This window comes from Eutrigla gurnardus (genome assembly GCF_963514095.1).
Source record: "Eutrigla gurnardus genome assembly, chromosome: 17".
In the NCBI taxonomy this organism is placed as follows: Eukaryota; Metazoa; Chordata; class Actinopteri; order Perciformes; family Triglidae; genus Eutrigla; species Eutrigla gurnardus.
Window position 1 is genome coordinate 12,221,593 of NC_139928.1, and position 24,560 is coordinate 12,246,152.

A 24,560-nucleotide genomic window follows, 5' to 3' on the forward strand; every position below is an offset into this window, starting at 1 on the left:
TGAAGTGGTCATTACCTGAGCAACAAGCAAACAATGCTGCTCAAGGGTTCAGTTTGCATGAAATTGAGGGCAGCGGTAGTCTGGGGGGACTTGGCTTGGGAACCGGAGGGGAGCCGCTTTAAATCCCTGCAGGGACCCAGCGCCGCGGTCCCCGCTGAGCCGACCCCTCACTTCCCTTTGTATCTCTCCACCTTGATGCATTTTGTGTGTTAATTAAGAACCAGAGGAAATGACCCACCGCATTGAAAATATATTTCCCCAAGTAATACTGCCCCCATATTATAAATGAACAGCGACACGAGCTTCATCTTTATCTTTTTAACCTGTTTTTGCTGCTCAATCAATTTGCCACCCCGGATATAATCATCAGAATGAGTTCATTTTTATGCAGGGAGTGCAGTTTTAACAGAGTGGGCTTGGCGAGGGTTACACAGTCCCCGTGATTTCTGTTTGAGATGGACTGGCCAACGGTCCAGGTGTACCCATTGCATGCTGGGATTGATTCCAGCCCCACATGATCCTGAAGGATGTAGTTTCTGACCGATAGCTTTTTGTCCAGCTTGAGGAATGGAGTTGGGAACAATTGTGGGAACATCGTTGTGCATATTTTATACTGATGTTTACATATATTATGCTGGAGGTGGATAGCTGGTGTGGCGTTAAGGGGTGGGAGGGTTGTAAACTTCTGGTAAAGGCGCTGACTCAAGATGGGGGGGAAAAAATGTAAATGATTCTCAGCGGTTTCTTGAATGACACTTTTTAAAGACTCTATAGTTAAAAAAAATTGCTGGTTAAGTTGGATATTTTATACAGTGTAACCAAGAGAAGGAAATGTAATTGCTCAAGTGTTTTCTCTCCTGCTTGTGGTCTAATTATATCAAAATGATTGCGTTTGGAATAACGCCTTGAAAACTATGAACTGCTGGAAAACAACCAGATCCCGAAGAGACCATTAAAATATAGTTATTGGAAACGTCACTTTTCAATAACAAATTCAAGGATTGTTTTGTGTAATTAAGCCTCATTCTCTGGAATAAAGATCACTGATATATTTCTTTGTATTTGCTGAAGGCACCGATAAATCACTGGAATCCTCACAACTGGTTAAAAGACTCTGGAAACTTCATTTTGCAGCCCTGCAGCCTTAATCCATTGTGTGTGATGCTTCATTATCACAGTGTGCAGGGATCAGGAACTAACGTTTAGAGAAAGGAAGAAGCCTTCTGTTTAACCTGATGTTTTAAGCAACTGAAGGATTAGTTTCAATGGATCACAAGCAGGGAACAAAGGACTAACTTATGATATGATGTAACACTGGCTGAGTGAGAGAAGTGTGTGTGTGTGTGTGTGTGTGTGTGTGTGTGTGTGTGTGTGTGTGTGTGTGTGTGTGTGTGTGTGTGTGTGTGTGTGTGTGTGTGTGTGTGTGTGTGTGTGTGTGTGTGTGTGTGTGTGTGTGTGTGTGAGAGAGAGAGTTACTTTCATGCTGTGACTGGGAGTGACATACTCCAGCAAGGAAAATGTATCAGTCTAATTGGCACTCTGTTTGAAATGCATCATCAGATGGAACAGCATGGCAGTCTGTGGCTCTTTGGTGAGGGTGTGTGTGTGTGTGTGTGTGTGTGTGTGTGTGTACTTGTGTGAGATCATCTGAACAGTAGTGGTGCGCCTACGTCAGAGAGCATGTAGCGCTCTTTGTGTGAACGCAGTTACTCTCAGTTATGTAAATAATTCATCTAGTCACGTAATATTCCTGAATGTTGTGGCATTCAGAGGAAAACAAACACATTGCTCTTGCCCCCCCCCCCCCCCTCCACACACACACACACACACACACACACTCTCTCTCTCTCTCTCTCTCCCCTTCCAGGGGCGTGCACCGGTACTATAGAGCCTCTGAATCGCTCACTCAGCATCTTTCCTCGTGAAAAAGCACTTTTCATCTCATATTTGTTTGTGTGTGGGGTTTTGTTCCTGCCTTGAAAAGTTTGCCGTCCCAGAAGAAGATGGGGGGGGGGGGCTGGCCTGCTCTGAGCTGAGCTGTGCTCGGCAGCTACCTGCGCACATTTTGCCTGCAGTCGCTATTTAAGGAGAGAGACATGCTATTAATATCTTTCTTCTGTTTCCACCTTTCTCCCCCCTTTCTCCTCTCCCTCCCTCCTCGTTCTCTGATCACCACACACTCACTCCTCCTCCTCCTCCTCCTCCTCACTCGCCGCGAAAATCACCTCCTTCCTTTCTTTCCTCCTCTCTGGAAAGAGCTCAATAGTTCCTCTCTTTATTGCTTGTTTGTTAGCACCTAGCTGATGTTAGCGCTGTGTAAGGACGTGTGTGTTTGTGTGTTGTACTTTTATAAATTCAGTTAAGATGTGCAGCATTTCCACACGGTGACATTTGACATAGGTATATATATATATATATATATATATATATGCTATAAATAACTGATGGTCCAATTGAGCTTCTTTTGGTCCGTTTGTTGAAGCAGGTCTATGTGTTTACCTGTGTGTGTCCTTGTGGAAGGTGTGTTTTTGTTTGTGCCACTGCAGTGTGAACAGACGGCGGGTCAATTCCCGAGCGCTGTCGGCGGGGCCTCATTGATCAGGGCTGGCGCCGCTCATACACGTGCGCTTTCACGTACACATACAGGTGAAGTGTCATGACCTCGGGACCCTTCAACTTCATGTCTAACTTCACCCCACCTGTTCTTACTTTTCCTCGTTTCTCTTTTTTTTTTACTCTTTCCACAACATTGTTCTTTTCCCCTCTCTTCAAATCACAAACCATCCGTCTTCACATCTTCCCTTTCTCTGAATCTCCCCTCAGTCTTCTTCGTCGCCCTCTCCTCCTCTGTTTGTGTGTAACTGCTTTATCATCCGGCGATGATTGAATCAAAAGGTGCACTCTCCCACAGTCCGGCTCAGCTTCCCTGGCAGGATGCGAAGGAGTGCCCACCTTCATCAACACATACAGACACACACACTTGTGTAATGCAGTAATGCACAATGTCATATTATGTTTATTAGCACTGGTTAAGCCTATTTATCTCACTCAAATATTTTCACAGTCCAGTCAGAGTAATGTGAGAGCTCCCTTTTCACTTATGTATGCTTACAGGAAAACAGCAGTAAAAAGCTCCCGGCCCAGCTTCCATTAAAAGCAATCTGGTTGCCCTCTTAGGCTGCTGGACATTCATTTGTTGTCTAGCCCACCAGCAGCCCAGCGGCCCTCTGGACCTCCACTTTATACACTTGTGGTATGTTGATCGGTACAGTTTCAGGGTACTGTACCTGGGATGGGAATGAATAACAATTGTACAGTATAAATGAAGAGTTGTGTTGTCTGTCTGTCTTTCTTCCTTTCTTCCTTCCTTCCTTCCTTCTCTGTCTCACTGCGTTCGCATTTTCCTCGATTCTCCACACTGTCCGTGAGACAAATTACGCTCGGTCGGCTTTTGGGGGGAAAGTCAGATATTCCAACTGGATATTCGGTGGATACAGCAGAGCATGCATTATTCTTTCTAAAAGTTCTGGAGCAATTACTAATGCAGACAGCCTTACAGTAAACCTCTTGAGCGGCGTACTTTAATAAATGATTTTATTCAGGCCTGTTTTTGATTTCCTGCATGGCACATCTGTACATTAACATGTCCATTAATAATGCACATAAAGAGACGGGCTTTTACTTCACGTTATCCTCCCTTCACCCCGGGTCAGGTCACATGTTCAGGCCAGTAGTAGTTGAGACATTATATCTTGTGTTGAAAATGTTGTGATCTTTACCTCTGGATACAGGGGTATTTATTCAATGATTTATTTTATTGTCTTCGCCATCACAGCAATATTTAAGCTAATTTTCACATTTTTCTCATCTCTAAATCCTTTCCAGATATCTTTATTGAAATGGTTCAATATGATATTTTGTTGAGGCACGTCAGTAAAGCACTCAGGGCTGAACACATTTTTCCCCCCCAAGGTTCCCATGAGACCAGTCCTGCTGATTTGGTGGATTTTGACTGATGCTTTGGTTTTAATTGACATTTCCCTGAAAGGAGGGAGGGGGGGGGGGGGTTGGGGTGAAAAGTGTGACCTCAGCAGAAATGCGACTCCTGCTCCACATGTCTAAACGCCTCCTCATCAGTTTAATTTTATTTATCTCTTTCGCATTTGTTTCTTTGTACATTAATTTGTTCTTTGGGAGTTTGGGAGTTTTGGCAGGTATTGTGATTTGAAGCCTGCCTGCGGATTGTGGTCTGGATGGGATGAGGTCTGAATGGGATGAGGTCTGGATGGGATGAGGTCTGAATGGGATGAGGTCTGGATGAGATGTGGTCTGAATGGGATGAGGTCTGGATGAGATGCGGTCTGACTGGGATGAGGTTTGAGGAGTCTGTTTCTCGACACCCAGCAGAATTCCACATTGTGATTTTGAAAAAAACCGGCTGCATAAACACATATTGTGATGGATGCTGGCACTAACTCATTGCAGTGTTTCAGAGTTCCCGTATGTAAGCGATAGTATTGCATTCAGGCCAAATCTAGAGTTGCTTCCATAAGTTCTTTCTACGGGAATGTTGCATCTGCATTTTTGTAGAAGCCAAGCTGTTGATCCGGCTATCTGTGCTGTGACTCGTTTCCAGTCGTTAAAAAAAGCACAAGTCGGGGAAAGAAATCACCTGAGATGCCGCCCCCAACTAATCACCTTCTTATGGAAATACACACAGTGCTTTGAGTTAATTGAGAGGAAACAAGACGGACAGTTTAGTCAGCACACTCGGTTATCTGAGTGCCTTTTCTTCACACTATCTGTGGCGGCGGCAACACAAAACTCTCCTCCGTTCATGCATCACTGGGCTGAGAAATATAAAGTAGTAATTTGGAGGTGTCTGTTCCTTCACGCTTGGTACACAGTGTCTTTCTAGCCGTCTACTTTGTCTTTCCATTTGTGGCGTCTCGCCATCCGGAAACTGCGGCTGGCCAGGCAGATGAAACACAAACATTCAGGGAGGCTGCTCACTCACTGACGTCTCACACACGTGATGACCAAACACTACTTTTTCTTTTTTCATTTCCTCTTTTTCCAAATTATTGCTGATGAAAGTATTATGTCGTTATGCGAGTTGCAAGTTTCACTTCTGATTTTTTCCGTCCCTTTTAGATTTATTCCAGATCTCCTGCCACTAGGGGTCCTAATTTAGAAAAAGCTCATTGTGGTTGGTATAAGAGGAACAAACAAGCTACGTGATGGACTGGTGTTAACCGCGTTACTAATGGGAGAGACAGGGCAGCGTTGTGTGAGACCATGAGAACTGCCTCCGTGTCCAACAAGTGTTCTCTAACTTTGGGGGCTCTGACATCCAGACCAGCAGCTGCCACCTGGTTGATCCCGCCTCGCTGTTTGCTCGTCACATGACACACAGACGGCTGTGTGTTTTTGTGCAACTCACTTCACATGTTGTCGTACAGTAATAACAGCTGATGTCATGATTGACAGCCCCGAACTGTAAATACAGGAACTACAGAAGCTTCATCAACCACAGGAAGCACATACAGTTTTGGGCATTTTTTTCCAAAATGCATTATTTTTTGAATGTGATAAACACCATGAAACACTGAAAAAAGAACACAAATAATATGAATGAAGATGCAATAAGGGCGTTATGTATCCTAACGATCTGAAATGATATTCCAGCTCTCGGCTGTCTGGTACAGTTACTCTGAAACATCTAACAATAACTTTTTCCACTGTTTAAGTGGGACAGAGTGTGGCCGTTGCACATAAGTGCCAACATTCATCTTTTCAGCAGTACACTATTTTAAACATTAAACTTAACGTTTTACTGTGAAGTTAATCTTAACATCATCCTATCCTTACATTATTCCAGGGAGTTTCTTAACAGAATTCTCGATTCTTTAGTTTTTCTTCTAAAAGAGGAGTTTACGTCATGGATGTAGAAGCTGTGCATGAGAATTAAATCAACTAGAGATGTCGGTAAAACAGAAACAAAGTCGTTTTGAAGTGTTTATACGAACACGAGAGCACCTCGAACATAAGACGCATTTACCAGAATTTATGTTGTGTTTTATTCTGGAGTAGTTCTCAAACTGAAGTGGCCATAACTTGTGTGGGAGTCAGTTTTGTCCCAGTAGAGCCTCGGTCCACATTTCTACTGTTCACTTAAACAGATATGCTGCGTAAGGCAATATAAATACAGTAAATGCTCAGCCACAACTACTATTCACACAAAACAACTTAACTTAAAGCATATTTTAATGTGTTTTTTTTGTCCATTTGTTGTTTTTTCTCTGAAGGGATTAAAGAAACCCAGACTGTTCTTATATCTGATGTGTGTATTTTGAAACATGTTCACTGACCTGTGTTTCAGTTTTCTACTGGTGTTCAGCTGCTTGGTGTTGTCCGTGTTCTCCACCATCCCCGAGCACCAGAAGTTCGCCAACCAGGGCCTCTTCATCCTGGTAAGACCTCTCTCCTCGTCGGCATCCGTTCCCATCAGCTGACCTTCCTCACTTACCCGTGTGTTTGCATACGCGCTGCTTTTGTTTGCCAGCGGAGGCAGCCATGTAAACAGGTGGGAGGATCCAGGTGTTGTTGACTGCGCAGGAAATCACAGACGCACACTAATCCCTAATAGCTATCCCATAATCGCTCCTCTTCCTCTGTGCTCCAGTTGCTTTAGTGAAAGGTAATGGACACTCGTTTCCCTCTTCTTAACCTGGTCCCCCCCCCCCCCCCCCCCACACTGACCACCTTGCTCATCATTACATGCTATTTAATGGTCGGACTCTTGTCTTTCACATTCCGTCTGTTCACTCTTTCGATCAATCACCCAGCCATTAGCAGGCAATCAGCCATTAGCAGACTTTACTTACATGAACATTATGAACATTAGCTCTAATGACACAACGGTTCAGTGCACCCTAAACTGTCCGTCCACAAAGTAAGAAAGACAAAAGAGACGAAGAGAATACAGACAGAGGAGCGTGTTAATAGGCCGGCAGTGTTAGGATAACAACTATCAAAAGCTTTAATAAATAGAGCGTAGGATATTTAAATGAAGACTATACACATGAGGTGTTTCCCACAAACTGAGATACATATGTTGTACTTCAGTAAGGAGACGAGAATTGACCAACCTTGAAGACATACTGTAATCCTTAACTTTGAATGCAGCCATATTCACAATGTTTGCTTCATAAATATGACAATTTATATACAATTCATCACGTGGATGTATGACAGATTTATACACATAATTAGCTGACGTGTGTGCGTGTGTTTTGTAGGAGTTTGTGATGATCGTGGTGTTTGGGTTGGAGTACTTCATCAGGATCTGGGCGGCGGGCTGCTGCTGCAGATACCGCGGATGGCAGGGACGGCTGAGATTTGCCAGGAAGCCCTTCTGTGTCATAGGTTAGTGTGTTTGTGAACTACACACGTCACATGCGTGTTTGTGTGTTTGTGTGCGTGTGCATGTTCAAAGTTGTGATATCTTATCACTGTCCTCTGCTCTTCCCTCCGTTTCCTTTTGTGACCTTCACAGACTTCATCGTATTTGTGGCGTCATTGGCGGTGATAGCAGCCGGGACGCAGGGCAACATCTTCGCCACGTCAGCCCTGCGCAGCATGCGCTTCCTGCAGATCCTGCGTATGGTTCGTATGGACCGGCGGGGAGGCACCTGGAAACTACTGGGCTCAGTGGTTTACGCTCACAGCAAGGTGGGAATGACAGGCTGCTGAATACAGGCTTTGTTTCACACATGCTGTACTACAAACACATCCCTCTGGTTTATATGAATGGACTACATTTGTTTAGTATAAAGATAGAGTTTACTAATGCATTGAGGCTGGTCATGATGGTTACTAATGGGATAAAACGACCTAATGATTGTATGTGCTGAGTATGTGGCGAGTTATCTGATGACCAACTGTTACTTGATTACACTCACTGCCCTCAATCACCAAACTCCCCGAAAGCGGCTCATTTTAGGCAATTAGTTGTTGGGTTTTTGTGCTGACCTAAACACCTGACACCCACCGGTTGGCTGCAGAACTCGGTTAGACCGACAGCAGTGATGATGATGAACTGATGCATCAGCTGTCTGAGCAGAACCGCGGAGCCGACGCAAAAAGTGAACGCCGAGAGTGATGATGAAGACGGGAACGTGGCCAATAATGATGATAGTGAGGCAGTAATGACAGCGGGGATTAGGATGGTGAAGATGCGGTTGTTGCTGCTGACAGCTGTGATTGATTCCTCCTCCGTCTCTCTCACTCAGGAGTTGATTACTGCCTGGTACATCGGTTTCCTGGTCCTGATCTTTGCCTCCTTCCTCGTCTACCTGGCAGAGAAAGACGTCAACTCAGACTTCAACACCTATGCAGACTCCCTCTGGTGGGGGACTGTGAGTACTACACGATGCACAAATGTTGTCTGTGGCATAAAGATTGTCTTTTTAACAAGAGTGACAGATAAGAAACAATAGGATGTACTTTAGTAATGGCTCTCCTATATATCTTGTTGTTCCTCATCTTCCTATTAATACCACTTCATTCAAATTCACTTTGAAATATCAAATAGGTACATTTTGGGTTCAGGCTAAGTACCACCTTAGTTGCACCTCCAGTTCATGGACCAAAATGGTGTCACCCATGTCTCCCGTGGGACACTCCCCTTGCCTCTCTGTGAGCCTGGGACACATGACCGTACACACAACCCACCTTAGCTGTACCATTGGCTGATATGTGTGTGGATGTATATGATTGGTTGTATTCCATAAGGTTTTCTGCTTCTCACCAACCCTATTTAAATGAAGACCACAAAACCTACGTTTATGTTGTGTTGCTGGAGTTTTGACCGCTCTGACAGATTTTTCCTCTTCTCCTTGGGAGTAGGTGAAGTTGTGATTGTTGTCTTTTTTCAAGCTTATTTTTCCACCTCTATTCCGTAGTGGTAACATAGATACAGACGGGGAAATGTGGGGAGAAATCAATGGTTTTCTGATCCTTAACTTCAGCTTCATATGAGAATGAGTCACAGTCGAGGAGGATTATAGACAGCTAACACAAATTTACAGTGACATCACAGGTGGATCTAGAATCCCCACAAATCTATCGTGTGTGTCTATATTTTTTCACCCCCCCAGATTACTCTAACAACCATTGGCTATGGTGACAAGACCCCTCGTACGTGGCAAGGACGGCTCCTAGCTGCCGGCTTCGCCCTTCTGGGGGTCTCCTTCTTTGCCCTGCCTGCCGTAAGTCTCCTATACATCTATATATTTACTCACAGCCCTGTCTGGTGGCTCCTCTCAGTCCGACCAATGATGCTCTACTGACTCTGTTTTGACCTCTGACCCTCAGGGAATTCTGGGGTCAGGCTTTGCCTTGAAGGTTCAAGAGCAGCACCGACAGAAGCACTTTGAGAAGAGGAGGATGCCTGCTGCCAACCTGATACAGGTAACGGCCACAGAGAGTCACGCATGGACGTTTTTTCAAATGGTGTTGAATTAAGAAGCACACACACGCATTTGTGTCTTTCTTCAGGCTGCGTGGCGTCTCTACTCGACGGACGCCAAACACTCCTATCTGACAGCGACTTGGTACTTTTATGACAGCATGTTGCCTTCGTTCAGGTGAGTCTACATCAGTCTACATGCTCAGCTTTGAGTGGATTCAACCGTCAGAAATCCACGGTTGTCGTTAGTCTTTGTTTGAAGTGTCGTAATAAATGCAGACAGAGAGTCGTATCACAGAACAGTGAGTTGTGTACATTAACTAGTGTTGTTTTGTCCCTGCACATACTTTCGCATTATGATGAAAACACACAACACACATCAGAAATGTTACCTTTTGTCCTTAAAGAACCACGTTTTGTTCAATTTGCGCAGTTGGAGTTTAAAGGGGACATATTATGGAAAAATATTAATTGTTTTTAACATTAAAGCAGGATAATATGTTGTAGTAGAAACCCCAAATACAATTATTAACCTGAAAATTCATGATATGTCCCCTTTAAGTACAAAGGAATGCTGTTTCCTCTCGTTTCTAAACATTATTTTGGATTTTAAATTGGGCCCACCACGATGCAATTACATTTTCATTATTATTGTTCCATGCCATGTTATATTTTTGCATTTATGTATTAATTTGACTAATTTTTTATTTGCTTAAAAAGAGGGGGACATGAGAAACCCAAATAGAAACATTTTATTATACAATAAAAATGTCCATATATGTTATATCTCTCAAGTATCCCTCTTCTTTTGAGCATTTGGACCATTGGTTTGGCCTTTTTGTTTGAGTTTTTCCATATTTTGTTGGTTTTTTTTTGTTCATTTGTCATGTTTTTTTTTTGTTTGTGTTTATTTGTGCACGTGTGGGTGTCAGAGAACTGACGCTACTGTTCAGTCACCTCCAGCGACAGCGTAACACCAAGAAGGTCCTCCACAACTCCTACAACACCCTGCTGTCTGGGCTGCGGCCCTACAGCCCCCCCTACCTGTCAGGGGACAGGTACGCACCCCGCCACCTCTCACAGCCTCACACAGTCCATCCCTACGGGTGATTGAACGTCTCACACACACACACACACACACACACACACACACAAACAGTAACAGCAGGTGCTTACAGAAGAGTACATTCAACAGGCGTAGAAAGAAAATCCAGGCTGCTTCCGGAGCTTTCTGCATGGATGTGTATCTAACAATGTTTCACTAATGCTGATCTGAGACCACTGTGTTGCAGGTCCCCCCTCCCCTCCCCTCTTGCTTCTCTGCATCTTTGTCTGCTTAGCTCATACTTGCCATCTCCAACGCCTCCTGCTGTTCACTCACCGGTTGCCTCTTCCTGTCTTCCTCTTTCTTTCCCTTTTATTTCCATCCTATCTTTTCCATGGCATCCATCCTCCATCTCCATCCTTCATCTGTTCTCAGGAAGGCAGAAGTTCCATGCAGGTTTGTTCTTCAAGTCATGAGCAGTGCTTGTGGGTTAAAGGGTATTCATAGTAAGTTAGTGTTAGCCTTAAACAAAGGTAGGAAAGGGCCGATTATGTAAACTGTATATATATCGTACTTGTGCATGCGTTAGAGGAGAGAAGCACCTGAATAATACAAGTTTTGCCGGTAGAAGTCTTGAATTTGAGGAGCCGCTATCACACCATGATGTTTACTGGGCTGTCTAGATGAATATACTCAGGTGAAACTCTACCTTTGCATGATCCTCCCCTCACCCACCGGTTCCAACCCACCTCCTCACTTCTCACTGACCGTGTCTCCATAATCCAAAACTGCCTCTCAGAAGAACATTTTCTAGTTTTAGGTAACAGGAAGTGAAAAGGGCTATTTGGAATATTGAGATGTCACTCCTCACCCCTCCACCTCACCCTTTCTCCTTGGTTTTCTCCCTTTTACTAAGTTTTTACCCACGCGGGTTAACCACGTACGCAGGTTCTGTCCCTCAACTTCTCGACCACCTTCCCTCCTCCCATCCCTCCCTTATTCCACTCCTCTCCTCCCCTCACCCTCTCTCCCTCTGCCTTGTGTGTCTCCTCAGTCAACTCCTTTCTAAAAAACGGGGTCTCTTCCGGATTCACGCTGGCCGCAAGCAGAGGTATCCATGGCAACAAGCCTGTGCACGGGGCACGTTAAAAAAAAGTCTATAACACTCCTACTTCACCTTTTAACGCGCACATCCTGCTCACCTTCCCTAAAACACTCCAAAACTTGTGGACTGGCGTAGCTACTTGCTAAACGTTTATTTTGAACCACTTGAAATACCATAAACAGGCGATTTACTCCGGTCCACAAATGCTTGAGTGAATCCTCTTCTATGAAGAAATGCTCTGATCCTTTTTCCTGAAAGGATGTTTCTACAGCTGGGACTTTCCTGCTGGAGAAACGAAGGCTGTTTCTGCTTGGTTTGGCTTAAAAGTCTGGATAAACCATCTGTTGAAAACACAACAGAAGTCCTCAATGGTTTATGACAATGAGACAAAAACACACGTTCCTCATTAGCTATAAATGTTTCATCAAACGTCTTTTTGATGAAATGAGGAAAAAGAAATGGCTCAAAAATGTTGAAGTCAAAAGAATTGCCCTTCTCTTGACTTCCTTTATGTTTTCAATTCAGTTGTTTGGCCGGTCTATAGTGTCTTCTTGGAGAGAAGGCTTAAATGATTTAGCATGCTTTCCTATTTCAGATTCTAGCCATGTAACCTTTCAACAAAATCAGTATGTTTGTGTGCTGTATTTTTTAAAAGGATTTTAAGTGCCGGAATGTTTTCCGTTTGCATGCGATATCCTTCCAGCGTTTTGGAAAGATTCAGCGAAAATTCATGGCCCTGAATGCATCCAAATAATTTGCTCGCTCGCCCAACAGCATGCAAAGCTCTCTCACACTATCTCCGCCTCCAGTCTAACCAGTAACTAACTGAAGCATTTCAGCTAGCTCATGTGAAATGCTGTTCCCACTAACCCCCCCCCCCTCCTCCAGCTATTTAAATTTTAATTTAAATGGCCACACGCAACAACAAAGAGTATATCATCGTAAAACAGTGAGCGGCTTGGCTGGAATTGCTCCGTGGTGCATGATGTTTGCATTGCCTTATGGATCCGTGACAGTGTGTAACATGTAAGTGGCTCCAGAGAAGGAGCGGGCTCAAAGAGCATGCTATAACGGTCAATCTGTCGGAGAGAATGGGCGCCAAATGTCTTTCCTCCTGTAAATAGATTTCCTCACACGCTGGCCTGCCCTGGGTTGTTTTGCGTGGTGTACTTAATGAGAGACACCTTCTGTGCGGCTGCACTTTGAAGCCGATTTAGTTTCATGCTTATTCACTCTGTGGAAGGGATTAAGGAAGCGTGTCTTTATTCTGATGCTAGGTGGAACATTTTTCCGCCGGCCCAGCACTATACTGCACGCCTTGAATCAGGTTTCAGTCTGATTTTGCTGAATCAGGTGCAATGATAGGCACATTAAATCCGCAGGGCAGAATCCGTTTTTTAGCACTACTGAGTGGTCAAAGTGAGCTCACCTGTCCTTCGCTGAGACAAACTGTCGATTTGTGTCCCTGTTTTGTCTGTTTGTCGACGAGTGTCTCTGATGTGAGGCCACATTTTGTTGTCTCACTTGTCTTTTACTAACTAACTCTTTTCTAACTAGCTCAGGCCGCCGTTCTGCTGCTCCCCTACACTAACACAGCTTAGTTTCCCATTAAAGGTCAAAGGCATGGACATTGTGATCATTGAGAAAAAGCCTATTATTATCATCCAACAAGGCTGCCGTGCCTACAGACATTTGACTACTTCATCTTTACCGTCAGCAGTAAAATGGGCTTCCGGGATCGGATCCGGATGAACAATTCCCGATCGTCCCAAACCATTAGGAGTAAAGCCTCGCCGCTGCCCCCGGGCTCCGGCGTCCGCCGCTCTCCCAGCCAGGAGAACGTCCCCGAGGCCACCAGCCCGGGGAAGGTCCAGAAGAGCTGGAGCTTTAACGACCGCACGCGATTCCGCACATCCCTCCGCCTCAAACCGCGTCCGCCTGTTGATGGTAGGCAACACACACATGTCCAAACACTTCACACTCACAAGCATCTATAATGTATGATCTCTCTCTGTGTCCTGGCTCAGTAGAGGGGGTCGGGGAGGACAGCGTGGAAGACAAACCATATTGTGACGTGGCCATGGAGGACGTAATCCCAGCAATAAAGACGCTCATACGGGCTCTCAGGTGAGTCCTGTGGTATATTATTGTAACAATAAAAACGTGTACTCATAGTGTATTCATAGGAGTTCATGTTCTAATCATATTTACTTAATAAAGAGGCTGGAAAAGGATCAATTACATGAATAATAGGGTCGACCATAAAGTTGGAATAATTTGCAAATGTCTTGTCTTTTATTGTGCAAAACAAAAGTTATGCATGAATGCATTTTCACCTGGGTAATTGACAATAATGTAATCACTGCACCTGGGCAAAAGTGATTACTAATGCATTTAAATAGGAATAAACAGAGGATTGTGTCTGAAAATAACATATTCCTACTTTATGGGCAACAGTGTATATGGATAATAACTACATTAAGATATCATCACTCAAAATGTGCTCTACCAAATGAGTGAGTATTATACCATTAAGAGGTTCAACTGTTGTGGTATTTTTAGGCAGTAAAAGTTGTGAAGTGTGTCTCCAGGTTTACTGACCAGGCTCCTTAATTACGGTTCCCTGACAAGTCGGAGCTGCGGTGCTTATTGATAGAATAAGGTCACTTTGGTCAAATGAGAAACCGACACATGTACTTAGACGCGGGTGCTTCCTCGTGGTATTTCACCGCCTGCATTAATTAGTGAAGGCGCTGCTCCTCCATTTAGGCGCTGCCGTGTGCGGATTCAGCTGACGGAGTAGAAACGTCCACTTAGGGGAAGTAACTGAGCCCTCCTGCAGCCCGGGTTAGTTCCCCCGTGTGACCTTATCGCTCAGGAGCGAAGCTCATTCAGGCCGGTCACCGGGATGGAGGAACACAGTCCGAACGATATTGTACTGTTAGTAAATCTACACCGCGATTATAATAATGAGTAATTACTCGTATGCTTAAAATCCATGTGCAGATATCCCAAAGGGTTACCAACAATATCATGAATGCTACATATATATACACCAACACACTTGCAGAGTTTTTCACTGACGGTGGCAGGAAAAATAACCTACAATTGTGAGGATGTATAGAGCAGTGTGTTCGCTGGTAGTTCAGTTAATTTTAGCCATCCAAACAATAAAAGTGAGGAATGGTTCCCTCCACTGTGTCTCTGGGTGCAGAGGAGCCAGCTGGAGGCAGCGATGCACTCAGCTGTTTTATTTCTAGTGTCCATATTACTAGTAGGCTTGTACTACTACTACGGTAAAACACACTACTACTACGTGTGTTTTACTGCATAGATAGGCTTTAGTTTCCCATCAGAAACGGTTGTCTGGCGGCAAATTAAAGCTATCACTGATTATGGATAATGACCTCATACAACCCTCTTCAAAAAATCAGAACCATCCCTTCAAACTGCTGTTTTTCCCAGCACAGTATAATTGTTTGATATCATTATGCCACTGATATTGTATGACCTCTCCTCCGGATTGCACTTGACTCAGCAGATGTGTCCGACTTCAGCTGCTTTGTGCTGCAAACAAAAGTAGAGAGGGAGTTCCTATAGGTAGCGCAGGTGTGTAAGCAGCAGGTGCTTCTCTGTGTTATATACACACACACACACACACACACACACACACACACACACACACACACACACACACACACACACACACACACACACACACACACACACACACTCACGGCAGTGTTGGCCGATTTCGTGATTGATGTTTATGTAACACAGAATTTCGCAGCAGGCCTTAGTGCTGAGACTTCACTTCAGAGAGACACATGTGGTTTATCAGTGCCCGGATAAATGCGTACAGTGTTCTGTTTGTGTACGGAGAGAAAGGCAAAGGGAGCAGGAGGAAGGGAAGAGGAGGAGGAGGAGGAGGATGGGAAAACAAGGCCTGATATCTTTCTGTGCTCTCTCCTCATGCACAAATCCAATACTGCACAAAACACACAATTCCTGCAGGTTTGCAGTTTTGGATGAAGCTCCTACTTTTATTAAATAATTAGTTTGCTTCCAATTTTGAATCATTTGATCTTTAGTCAACGTCGTCAGTTTTTGAAGCGTATCCATAATATATCTTTAAATTCATATATTTCTCTGTAAGAAAACTCATACCGTATCTTGTGTGCAGTAATATTTGAGGTAGTTGTATCTGGCGAAGAATCAGACTTGCCCCTGCAGTGGCTCATCCTACTCGCCCCACCTAGCATTGGTGTCAGCATAACAGTCATTGTTAAGTCATAGATTAAACCATCCCATTGGAGACGATCGAGGATCCACCTTTGCTGAATTGCAAAAATAATTTGCAAGAGCTATGTAAGCATATTGGGGGGCACAGATGAACCCCCTCCCTCCAATCATTGCTGTGTTTTTACGTCTCAACTTCCTTATATTAAGGAGGTGTAATGTGTTTCAGTGAGTCGTGCCAGCTGTAGGGTCACCACTGCCAGTGACTGTTGCACCACAGGTGGACGTTTTCTGGGGCAAGAGAGGGGCCACGCACAAACCTGACTCTGTATTATGAAAGCCATTTCACCGACCGGGGGGAAAAGAAAGAGTCAGCGTTTCCAAGAGGGTGCAAATGAAAAGTCCCTCCCTCCCCTCCCCCGGAGCATTTCCTTCACCCACACCTGAGACCCACCCTGGCAAAAAAAAAAATCTGCATCTACCTGCAAAATAAGAAAAGACTGCCTGCAATAATACCCCGAATGCAGGAGTCATCAAGAAAACGGAGTGCTGCGTGAGGGGAAGGGCGCGGAGACCAACACTCCTCCTCTTCTCCTTCCCTCACTCTTCCTCCTTTGTTGCGGCGCCGGTCGCGACACAAAACCATGCGCTGCATGCGGCTGCTGTTAAATGCAAGCGCTGCACACCTCGAACAAAGGTCACGGTGGTGATTTCAGAAACTGACCCCTCGCAAGTTTAGATTTCAGTGTGTGTGTGTGTGTGTGTGTGTGTGTAGGTGTTGCCATTATGTACACAGATGTGTGTATTTGTGACGTTTTCCTCAGAACAGCTGAGTGTTTCTGATCTTCTGCTTCCCGGACTCTTTTCATGTGATTTCTTTTCTTCCTTTCCGTGAAGGCAGGTGGGAGTATTATAGTGGACTTAGTCATCTGGTTGCGCGAGATAGGATTTCCTCGTCCTCCTTTAACCTTCTGCCCCTTTCACCCCTAAGTTTTACTTTCCCATCGCGGGGTGGCGTGACAGCTTCAGCGCGTGTGTTTTCTCTTGCTTCCATTCGGTGTTTCCGGTCCTTCTGCGGAGCAAGCATCCCTGAGCAGACTATCGTGTAAGTGATAAGGGATTTGACACAGAATGCCAGCCGCACACACACACACACACACACACACACACACACACACACACACACACACACACCACATGCTTAAACTTCCCTTGGCTCCCTTCTCATAATCTCTTGCACATCCTCCACTCCCTCCAGACCAACTGGCTGAGGATGTTGTCAGATATGTGATTGCCGGCTGCAGCAGTGCTGGGTCGACATTCCCCTCACATTGGGATGTGGGTGGTGACGTGTGCACTGGGAGTGGAGCAGCTGTGGTCCACCAGGCACCAACATGGTTGTCATACTGACAAAACAGCAGGGGAAAGCTCAAATAGAGGGGTGTGTGTGTGTGTGTGTGTGTGTGTGTGTGTGTGTGTGTGTGTGTGTGTGTGTGTGTGTGTGTGTGTGTGTGTGTGTGTGTGTGTGTGTGTGTGTGTGTGTGTGTGTGTGTGTGTGTGTGTGTGTGTGTGTGAGGATTTGTGCTAATTGCTGAAACAGCAAATACTAATAAGCAACTGTCTCTGGGAGACGTTGTCATCATCACAATATATATCCACACGGTTAAGTAGGGGGGGCGACTCCGCTCTCTTTATGGGGCTGTTTGTGAACGATAAGGTCACTCTGACTGTAATTAATCTCGTTAGTCTCCTGCATCGTTTGATAACCGTCCTGCCCTTGCATTTTTTCCAAAGGTTTACCGTACGTCCATGCGTGGGTGTCGAAGTGTGATTTAAAAGGTGTTCGGCGGCGCGATAACAGCGAGTGTGTTTGTGCAGGATCTTAAAGTTCCTTGTGGCCAAGAGGAAGTTTAAGGAGACGCTGCGTCCGTACGATGTGAAGGACGTGATAGAGCAGTACTCCGCTGGACACCTGGATATGCTGGGCCGCATCAAGAGCCTGCAGACGCGGTATGTTGCACGAAAACATGAAAACCACATTGGAAAAAATGCCAAATCATAAAAAATAGTTTAACAAAAAACAAACTAAGCCTGCATCATACTTATGGTTATCTCTTGTTTTGTGTGAAAGGGTGGACCAGATAATCGGGCGAGGAGCCGTTCAGTCCGATAAGAAAACGCGTCCTGAAAAGGGAGAGAAAACACCACCAGAACTGGATCCTCTGGATGAGCTAAGCATGATGGGACGTGTTGTCAAGGTGGAGAAACAGGTAACAGTTATAATGTATATGGCATTTGTGCAACTGTGTTCTCTATATCAAATCTCAATGAATTGCTTTCATTCACTCCAGTAGATCTAAAAAAAAAAAGAAAAAAAAGAAAAGCTGCCATAAAAAGAACAGGACGTGCAATGAAGTCAGAGCAGGAAATTATGTAATTTAGCATTTAGTCCCGGTTCAACTAACCCAGTGGATTTTCTTTCATCGGTCTTTCTTTTCTGCAGTTACCAACAGGATTTACCAGCTAAGACTCATGACAAATGTTTTCAAAAGCTCACAAATGACGTTGTGTTTAGAACATCAGATAAGAGAGACTTCATTGTCATCCAACATCAGCATTTGGGTCCGTGAAATATTTATGGGTATGGATAGAAAACATGTTTCATCTCGTTGAACTAGAGAACCGAAGAAGGTTGACACGTGTGTGTGTTTGTGTGTGTTTAGGTTCAGTCTATAGAGAACAAGTTGGACCTCCTGCTTAACTTCTACTCCCAGTGCCTAAAGAAAGGCTCATCCCACTTCACCCTGTCCTCCCTCCTGGACCCCGACCTGACATCGGACTACCACAGCCCCACGGACCAAAGAGACCTCTTCCCTTCCGCCAACACACTCAACATCTCTGAGAGCGGCAACTTGGACTGACAGTGAGCCGAGCAGTCTCCGGGCTGTTCGAAACACAGACACAAAAACCCTTTACAAGTACGTCTTCCTGCGGCTGAGTCACTTTGAGCAGCCCGACCTTAATGCCATCAATCATTTCATATCTGTCCGGGGGGATTTTTACCCTTCCATCTCATATCTGCGTCCTCAAATCTTTTTTCCCTGAAGTGAATGTTTCCAGAGCAGATACAGACAGGGGCCACTAAGTGGCGCCACCTGACAGGGAGCCTCAGCCAAAGCTGCTCACCACAGGCCTCCCAAGCCAGGACGGAGATGAGGGGACTAGACTACTGAACCACTTCCACCCACTCAGCTCATGATATATATCTATGCCTCCTTTAAAACTGTAGATGATCAGACATTAAGCTTTTAATTTTTTTTAAACTTTGGAGAACTAGAACTTTGCCCCCTCCCCCTCATCATCATCATTCTGGGCTGCTTGATTCGATTGACGGAGAGTTTGCTGACTCACTCGACATAAACAGTGCCGTGTCATCTGCTCAGAATGTATCGGATCCCACCTGCAAATTTCACACCATCAGACAAATTGATTAATCACCAAAGGAGCCGTCGATACCGAAAAAGCCGGCTTCCTCGGACCTGGACCGGCAGACCAAGCACAAAAACCTCCACGGTACATGTTTGCATCAGAACAAGGGACTTTTAAAGGAGCCTCGACTTGAGCTGGAAGAATGCATTGGAGTGACTGATGCGTACGATACTTTGTTGTTTTCATCTCCATTCCGTCTCTCAGGAGTTCTTTCTCCAATAAGCCCATTTGCAAAAAAAAAACAACTAAACTAAACCATTCTTCCCTGTCTGGCTGACATTAAAGCGAGGAATGCCCCTATTTATTTAGGATTTAATAGAGCCTTTCACAGGTCCAAAATCTTTGCAATATATTTCACCTTTAATCCTCTCTGTCTTACAGCCCCCCCTCCTCCCCCCCATGCATGCATGTTACTGTAGATGAAACCTCATTGATCCTCAGTCAGAAATTAAGTCATTCATGTCACGTCACATTTTCTCTGCACTGCTCCTCATCACTCCCATCCAGCCCTCAGCTGGTCTACCTTTCTTACAGGACGGTCGTTCTCACGAGTTCCCACGAGTTCTCACGGGATCTCGCAGCAAACCTGGACGTGACGTGGGAACATTTTGGCCAGTTTTAAACAATGATCAACCTCCAAGGCATCCAGACCCAAACGCATGAGTTCCGAGCCGTTATCCTCATGAATGCATGTGTCTTAGGAAATGGTTCCAGCTACAAAAGGGGCAGGGTTTGCAGGTTTGGCAACCCACGGGTGTTGCTGACGGTCGTTGCCTGTCCACGTTGCTCTCGTTGGTCTTTTTCCGGGTTCTTTCTCGGTGGTATTTGATGTACAGTTAACACTCTGTGCTTGTGGACAAAACTGGAGTGCACTAATGCGCGTATACACACACACACACACACACACACACACACACACAATGAAAGCAATTCCATTTCTTAATTACTTTGGCACTTGATAAATACATCACCCTTTTTTATCTTCGCGTGTTGATTTCCTTCCTGTCGTTCTTTTTAATGCTTTGGATTTTGCGGAACAAATAATGGCAAAATCTTCTGTTTTTATAATGATTTGGTTGTTAATTCAGCTAGATATTACATTTAAATAAATTTTTATGTAAAGTCGAATCGTGGATGACACGACTGTAACTAAACACAGCAGACTGAACCGGGTTCACACTCGCCACTAGCGGAGCTCCCATGTGTATTACTATTAGACTCGTCAAATAATTGCTGCCAGCTTGGACTTAGAAAACATTCACGTACTGTATTTGGCCAGTGGAAACAGTTCTCCCGTCCCTGCAAGTGATTCATTTATTTGTTCCCGGTCAAACCAGTTGACTCAGGTGCTCCATTTCCCCATTTAAGCAGTGAATGTACATCCCAGGTCAGTCTATTTAGGTCTATTCGTGATCTGATGACATGAGGAGCTTGTTATGGGCATCATACTACTGTATTGCCACATTCGTTTCATAGAGAAGCTTCATTCTTTGGCCTAAACTATAGCAGAGATATGTTAGAGACACTTCAGTGTCACCTGGAACGTTGAGTTCCAGGGAAAAATGTGAGAGCGCTGTATTGCATGTTGTTGTTAGTGGTGGCCCCAGGATCAGAAGAAAAAAAAGACGTGAAAGGAAATGTGCCTTCTATGTCCTCGTTCTGGAACCGATATGGTGCAGCTTTCTGGCTCAAACTTAAATATTAATGCTGCCTTGGGTGTCACATTAGGATACCCATTTCCTTCCAAAACATTGATCTAACAAAAGAAGCACTGACGTTGTTGAATATGTAATTTTTAGGGTATTAGTCTTTTCTGACTGCTATAACCTTTGATATTTTCGGAGAACTTTACTGTACATTTAGCACATCATCGTAACTCTGCCGGGGGGCCTCCTCGCCTCCACACCCTTACTGTATTTAAACACCAGTTAGATTCGGAGGCATGGACATTTGTATCGTCACCGGAGATTCTGCAGGCATGTCACGTCACGAGCATGTCACATAGAGAAGTATGGCTTCCACACAACTACCTCTGAGGCCACTGGGGGCGCTAGTCTAGAAAAACCTTAGTATGAGAAACAGTAAACTGATTGTCTAACTGACTGAATGCTATGCATGACTCAATCTGCACGTTCTCTTCTTCCACACTTCGTCATGACGCCCCGACTCTCCATCATTCACTGACTTGCTGCCATTTGACATTCCAGCTTGTTGCCCTTTAACGGCTCTCTTAGGTGTTGGAACTGTTGTTTAAAACTAAACTGATCAAAGCAATAAGCAAAACGCAAAAAAAAAGTCTTCCGATTCCAATTGATGTAGCTAAAGGTCAATGAATTATGCCGCTTTATCGTATTTTCTAATCAAATGCACACCTCTATTTGATCTTTTACAGAGATGCAAAAATGTGTATCTGCTGAGTGTAGAATTAGCTCACTTGACTAACTTATTAATTTATTTGTTTCAATAAAGCTCTTTGAACTGTACGTTGACTTTGGTCTCTTTTTTTCTGTCCAAACTGTTCTTATTAATCAAGACCTTTTTTTCACTCTGACATGTCATTGCAGGGTAAACACAGGTGTAATTAATAACATGAATTATATTTATGTCAATTACACCTGTGTTATTTGGTCAAAATGGGTCTATTCTGTTCGACATTTCTAGAGCTATAGGTTTCTATTGCAGGGGGTTGATATAATTATTATTCGTACACAATGGGAGATGCATCGCCCATCAATGCAGGCGCAGAGTCATTTGAAAAATACTTTAATAGAATAAAATAGTGAATCCTTCGTCTTCCTAACTCAAACTGGGTATTCAAGGTTTAAAACTGTCCACCAGGAATCTGACAAGCTCTACAGGACAACTTCCACGTCTTTGCCGTCACAACGTGAACTTCCCGACGCCGTAGCGGTGACAGAGCAGAGTCGTGTGGCGTTTGAAGGGGTCGACGATCAAATAGGCAAATGTCTGCTCCTCCTCTCGTCTCCCGGGGTAACGACGTCCAGACTCATCCTGTGTCAATGAAGAGGATAATTCAAGTAAGCCTCTTGTATATGTGAAGACGGTGCAAGTAACAGCTGCAACTTATTGTCACCTTTAACATTGTATCGGTTACAATTCATGCATTCTTTATTATCTTACAGTGGCGTTGAATCGTCAGTAATAAGAAGTTCTGGGATACAAACTTAAGACATTCAAGGAATCACTTACATAGGCAGAGACTTTGAGGACTGTGGAGACGACGCTGATCTTCTTAGTCTCAGGATCCTTCTGAACACTATGTAGTAGAAGGTAGAATCACAACGTTATTATTTGATCGTGATGTATCTAATAACCTGATCTCAGATTCTGCCCACCTGATCAGGTCTTTGTAGATCTGCTTCGTGGCAGCGATGTAAGGATCGACGGTGTCTTCGTACTGACAGAGCTCTCCCCCAAAACACAGGTGCTTGAACAGGCGAAACAGGAGCTCTCCTCGCTCCTCCCTCCCAAACACATGGTAGTGCTCAGAGTCCTCCTCCTGCAACATCTAGAGGAGGAGAGGGGGGGACTGAGTCCATGTCAAATAAGACAGAGGGCAGATGAGAAAAGAGAGCGAGACCTGTCTGAGCTCATCATAGTCGGGGTGGACATCATGAAAGCATTTCACTATGTCTCCAGAGGGCCTCAGGACACCACAAGAGTAGATCGGGTCAAACAGCTCCATGGAGACCTTGGTGCACGGCACCTGCTCCACATCAACAGACACCACTGTGTCTATGCAACATATGCACACACACACGCAAAAGGTCAAAGACATTCCAGTGAGATTTGACTGGCAATATTGTCTAGGAGATGAGATCAGTTTCCTACTATCAGTGATGAAAGGAATTTCTGGAGGACATGACATACCGAGGGGCGCCCAGTCTCCGGCCTCCATCTTCATCAGACCGGATACCACGTTGGGATCTCTGAAGAAACACTGCAATTACAGAGACACGTCCAAAGCATTCAAATAGAATTGGACGCTCTATCAGAACAGACACCCGGCATCACAGTACCCATGTAAAAACATCCACATCAGAGGTTATTCTGTCATCTCAGACTGAGAAGTAACCTCATTCATCAGGGCGGGGCTTACCTGTGCAAACGTCTCACTGTTGTAGGGGTAAAAGCACTGGTCAAAGCTGTAGGACTGAGCTGAGATCCTCCCCAACATGGACCTGAACACACACACACACACACACACACACACACACACACACACACACACACACACACACACACACACACACACACACACATTACACCTCCACACAGACAGGAGCTGTGAAGTTGTTGTTCAAGCCAGCTAAATCCCATACGTCACCATTTCATCAACAGGTGTAAAGTATCTCGGTCCTCTAGGAAGGAAGTCTTCTTGGAGGGAAGGTGGCGAAAAGAAAACGTTTTCTCTAACGCGTCTTTCTCTGCCATGTTGTTTCTACGCTAGCTTTTAATCGTTAGCAGCCTACAACAACAGCCAAGTGTCGCTCGTGCGAAAAAAGAGATGTAGACGTTCACGGGCCAATCAGCAGCGGGTGTGCTTCTCTGACAGCCAATCAGCGTCCAGTCTGTATACGACGGAGTGTTTGCTCGCTCCCCCCCCCCCCCCACCCCATCTCAGACGATTTGTGTAGTGTTGCCTTGACAACGGACACTGTCGGCTTTGTGGCTAAAAACATTGTTCGTTTGTTTTTTTAGAGAAGGCTAAGCTAGCGTTAACGTCGTCGTTTTTTATTTGACCTCCGTTTGAATTTGGCTTAGTTCACTCAAAGTGTAGCGGCGGGGATAAACGTTCCCCCGCAGGAGGACAGGCGACACGACTCAACAGCCACCAGAGAGCATCCTCGTCCTGCAGCAAAACAACAGCACCGCCGTTTAGATCGCTCTTTGCTCTCATTCACACAGCAGCAGGGATTGTGTCACAACGTGAGATAGGTATCCCGTCAAGGTGTTAGTGAGGACAATAAACTGCTGTGAGGAAATCACCTTTCATTCAAGAACATACATGTGTTTGATACAACAATCTCAGGTCAAGGTGAACCTGCTCCATGTTCTGGGTGGTCCTTTGCTCACAGCAGTTTCACAAGAACAAGCGAGTAATTGACCTTGATTTGAGATGATTAGACAACATTGAGGCTATTAATACTTCTTATTTTAGTTTTTTTTTTTTTTAAGCAGAGATATGT

The 24,560-nt window shown here is 44.7% G+C and overlaps 3 protein-coding genes across 9 annotated transcripts in view; 2 read left to right on the forward strand and 1 right to left on the reverse strand.

Annotated features, from left to right (window-relative positions):
• The window catches only part of kcnq4 (potassium voltage-gated channel subfamily Q member 4), a 40,199-nt gene extending 18,373 nt beyond the window's left edge, over positions 1-21,826 (forward strand). The window contains exons 2-15 of one of the 6 annotated variants that reach the window (XM_084032708.1): positions 6,383-6,473; positions 7,302-7,428; positions 7,559-7,734; positions 8,295-8,420; positions 9,162-9,272; positions 9,379-9,474; positions 9,562-9,650; positions 10,405-10,530; positions 11,572-11,628; positions 13,340-13,569; positions 13,653-13,749; positions 17,740-17,871; positions 17,993-18,131; positions 18,585-21,826. In XM_084032708.1, the coding sequence (XP_083888834.1) occupies positions 6,383-6,473; positions 7,302-7,428; positions 7,559-7,734; positions 8,295-8,420; positions 9,162-9,272; positions 9,379-9,474; positions 9,562-9,650; positions 10,405-10,530; positions 11,572-11,628; positions 13,340-13,569; positions 13,653-13,749; positions 17,740-17,871; positions 17,993-18,131; positions 18,585-18,782 (1,795 nt within the window). In that variant the 3' untranslated portion in view covers positions 18,783-21,826. The remainder of the gene's footprint in view (positions 1-6,382; positions 6,474-7,301; positions 7,429-7,558; positions 7,735-8,294; positions 8,421-9,161; positions 9,273-9,378; positions 9,475-9,561; positions 9,651-10,404; positions 10,531-11,571; positions 11,629-13,339; positions 13,570-13,652; positions 13,750-17,739; positions 17,872-17,992; positions 18,132-18,584) is intronic. The other 5 variants (XM_084032709.1, XM_084032712.1, XM_084032713.1 and 2 more) reach the window with 5 other exon arrangements.
• Positions 15,209-24,560, forward strand: part of LOC311028272 (zinc finger protein 385D-like) — a 71,736-nt gene continuing 62,384 nt past the window's right edge. The window contains exon 1 of the mRNA XM_084032714.1: positions 15,209-15,212. The gene's annotated coding sequence lies outside the window, so the exon portion shown is untranslated. The remainder of the gene's footprint in view (positions 15,213-24,560) is intronic.
• cfap300 (cilia and flagella associated protein 300) lies at positions 22,185-23,810 on the reverse strand. Of its 2 annotated transcripts, none has more exons than XM_084031874.1 (7): positions 23,699-23,810; positions 23,471-23,552; positions 23,242-23,311; positions 22,952-23,106; positions 22,707-22,879; positions 22,561-22,627; positions 22,185-22,362 (listed from the first exon to the last, which is right to left on the reverse strand). In XM_084031874.1, exons 1-7 carry the CDS (start codon positions 23,803-23,805, stop codon positions 22,231-22,233), a joined length of 786 nt encoding a protein of 261 aa, XP_083888000.1. In that variant the 5' UTR covers positions 23,806-23,810; the 3' UTR covers positions 22,185-22,230. The 2 variants fall into 2 exon arrangements, with proteins under 2 accessions (XP_083888000.1, XP_083887999.1); XM_084031873.1 differs by having other exon boundaries at positions 22,952-23,100; positions 23,233-23,311.

What these genes read in the sequence shown, in the direction of transcription:
- cfap300 (XM_084031873.1), bottom strand. Translation starts at nt 23,805, where the DNA reads ATGGCAGAGAAAGACGCGTTAGAGAAAACGTTTTCTTTTCGCCACCTT. An exon ending in GGCGCCCCTCGGTATGTCAT is followed by an intron (nt 23,101 to 23,232) that starts GTCCTCCAGAAA and finishes GCATAGACACAG; the next exon opens with TGGTGTCTGTTGATGTGGAG. An exon ending in ATCTACAAAGACCTGATCAG is followed by an intron (nt 22,628 to 22,706) that starts GTGGGCAGAATC and finishes TCTACTACATAG; the next exon opens with TGTTCAGAAGGATCCTGAGA.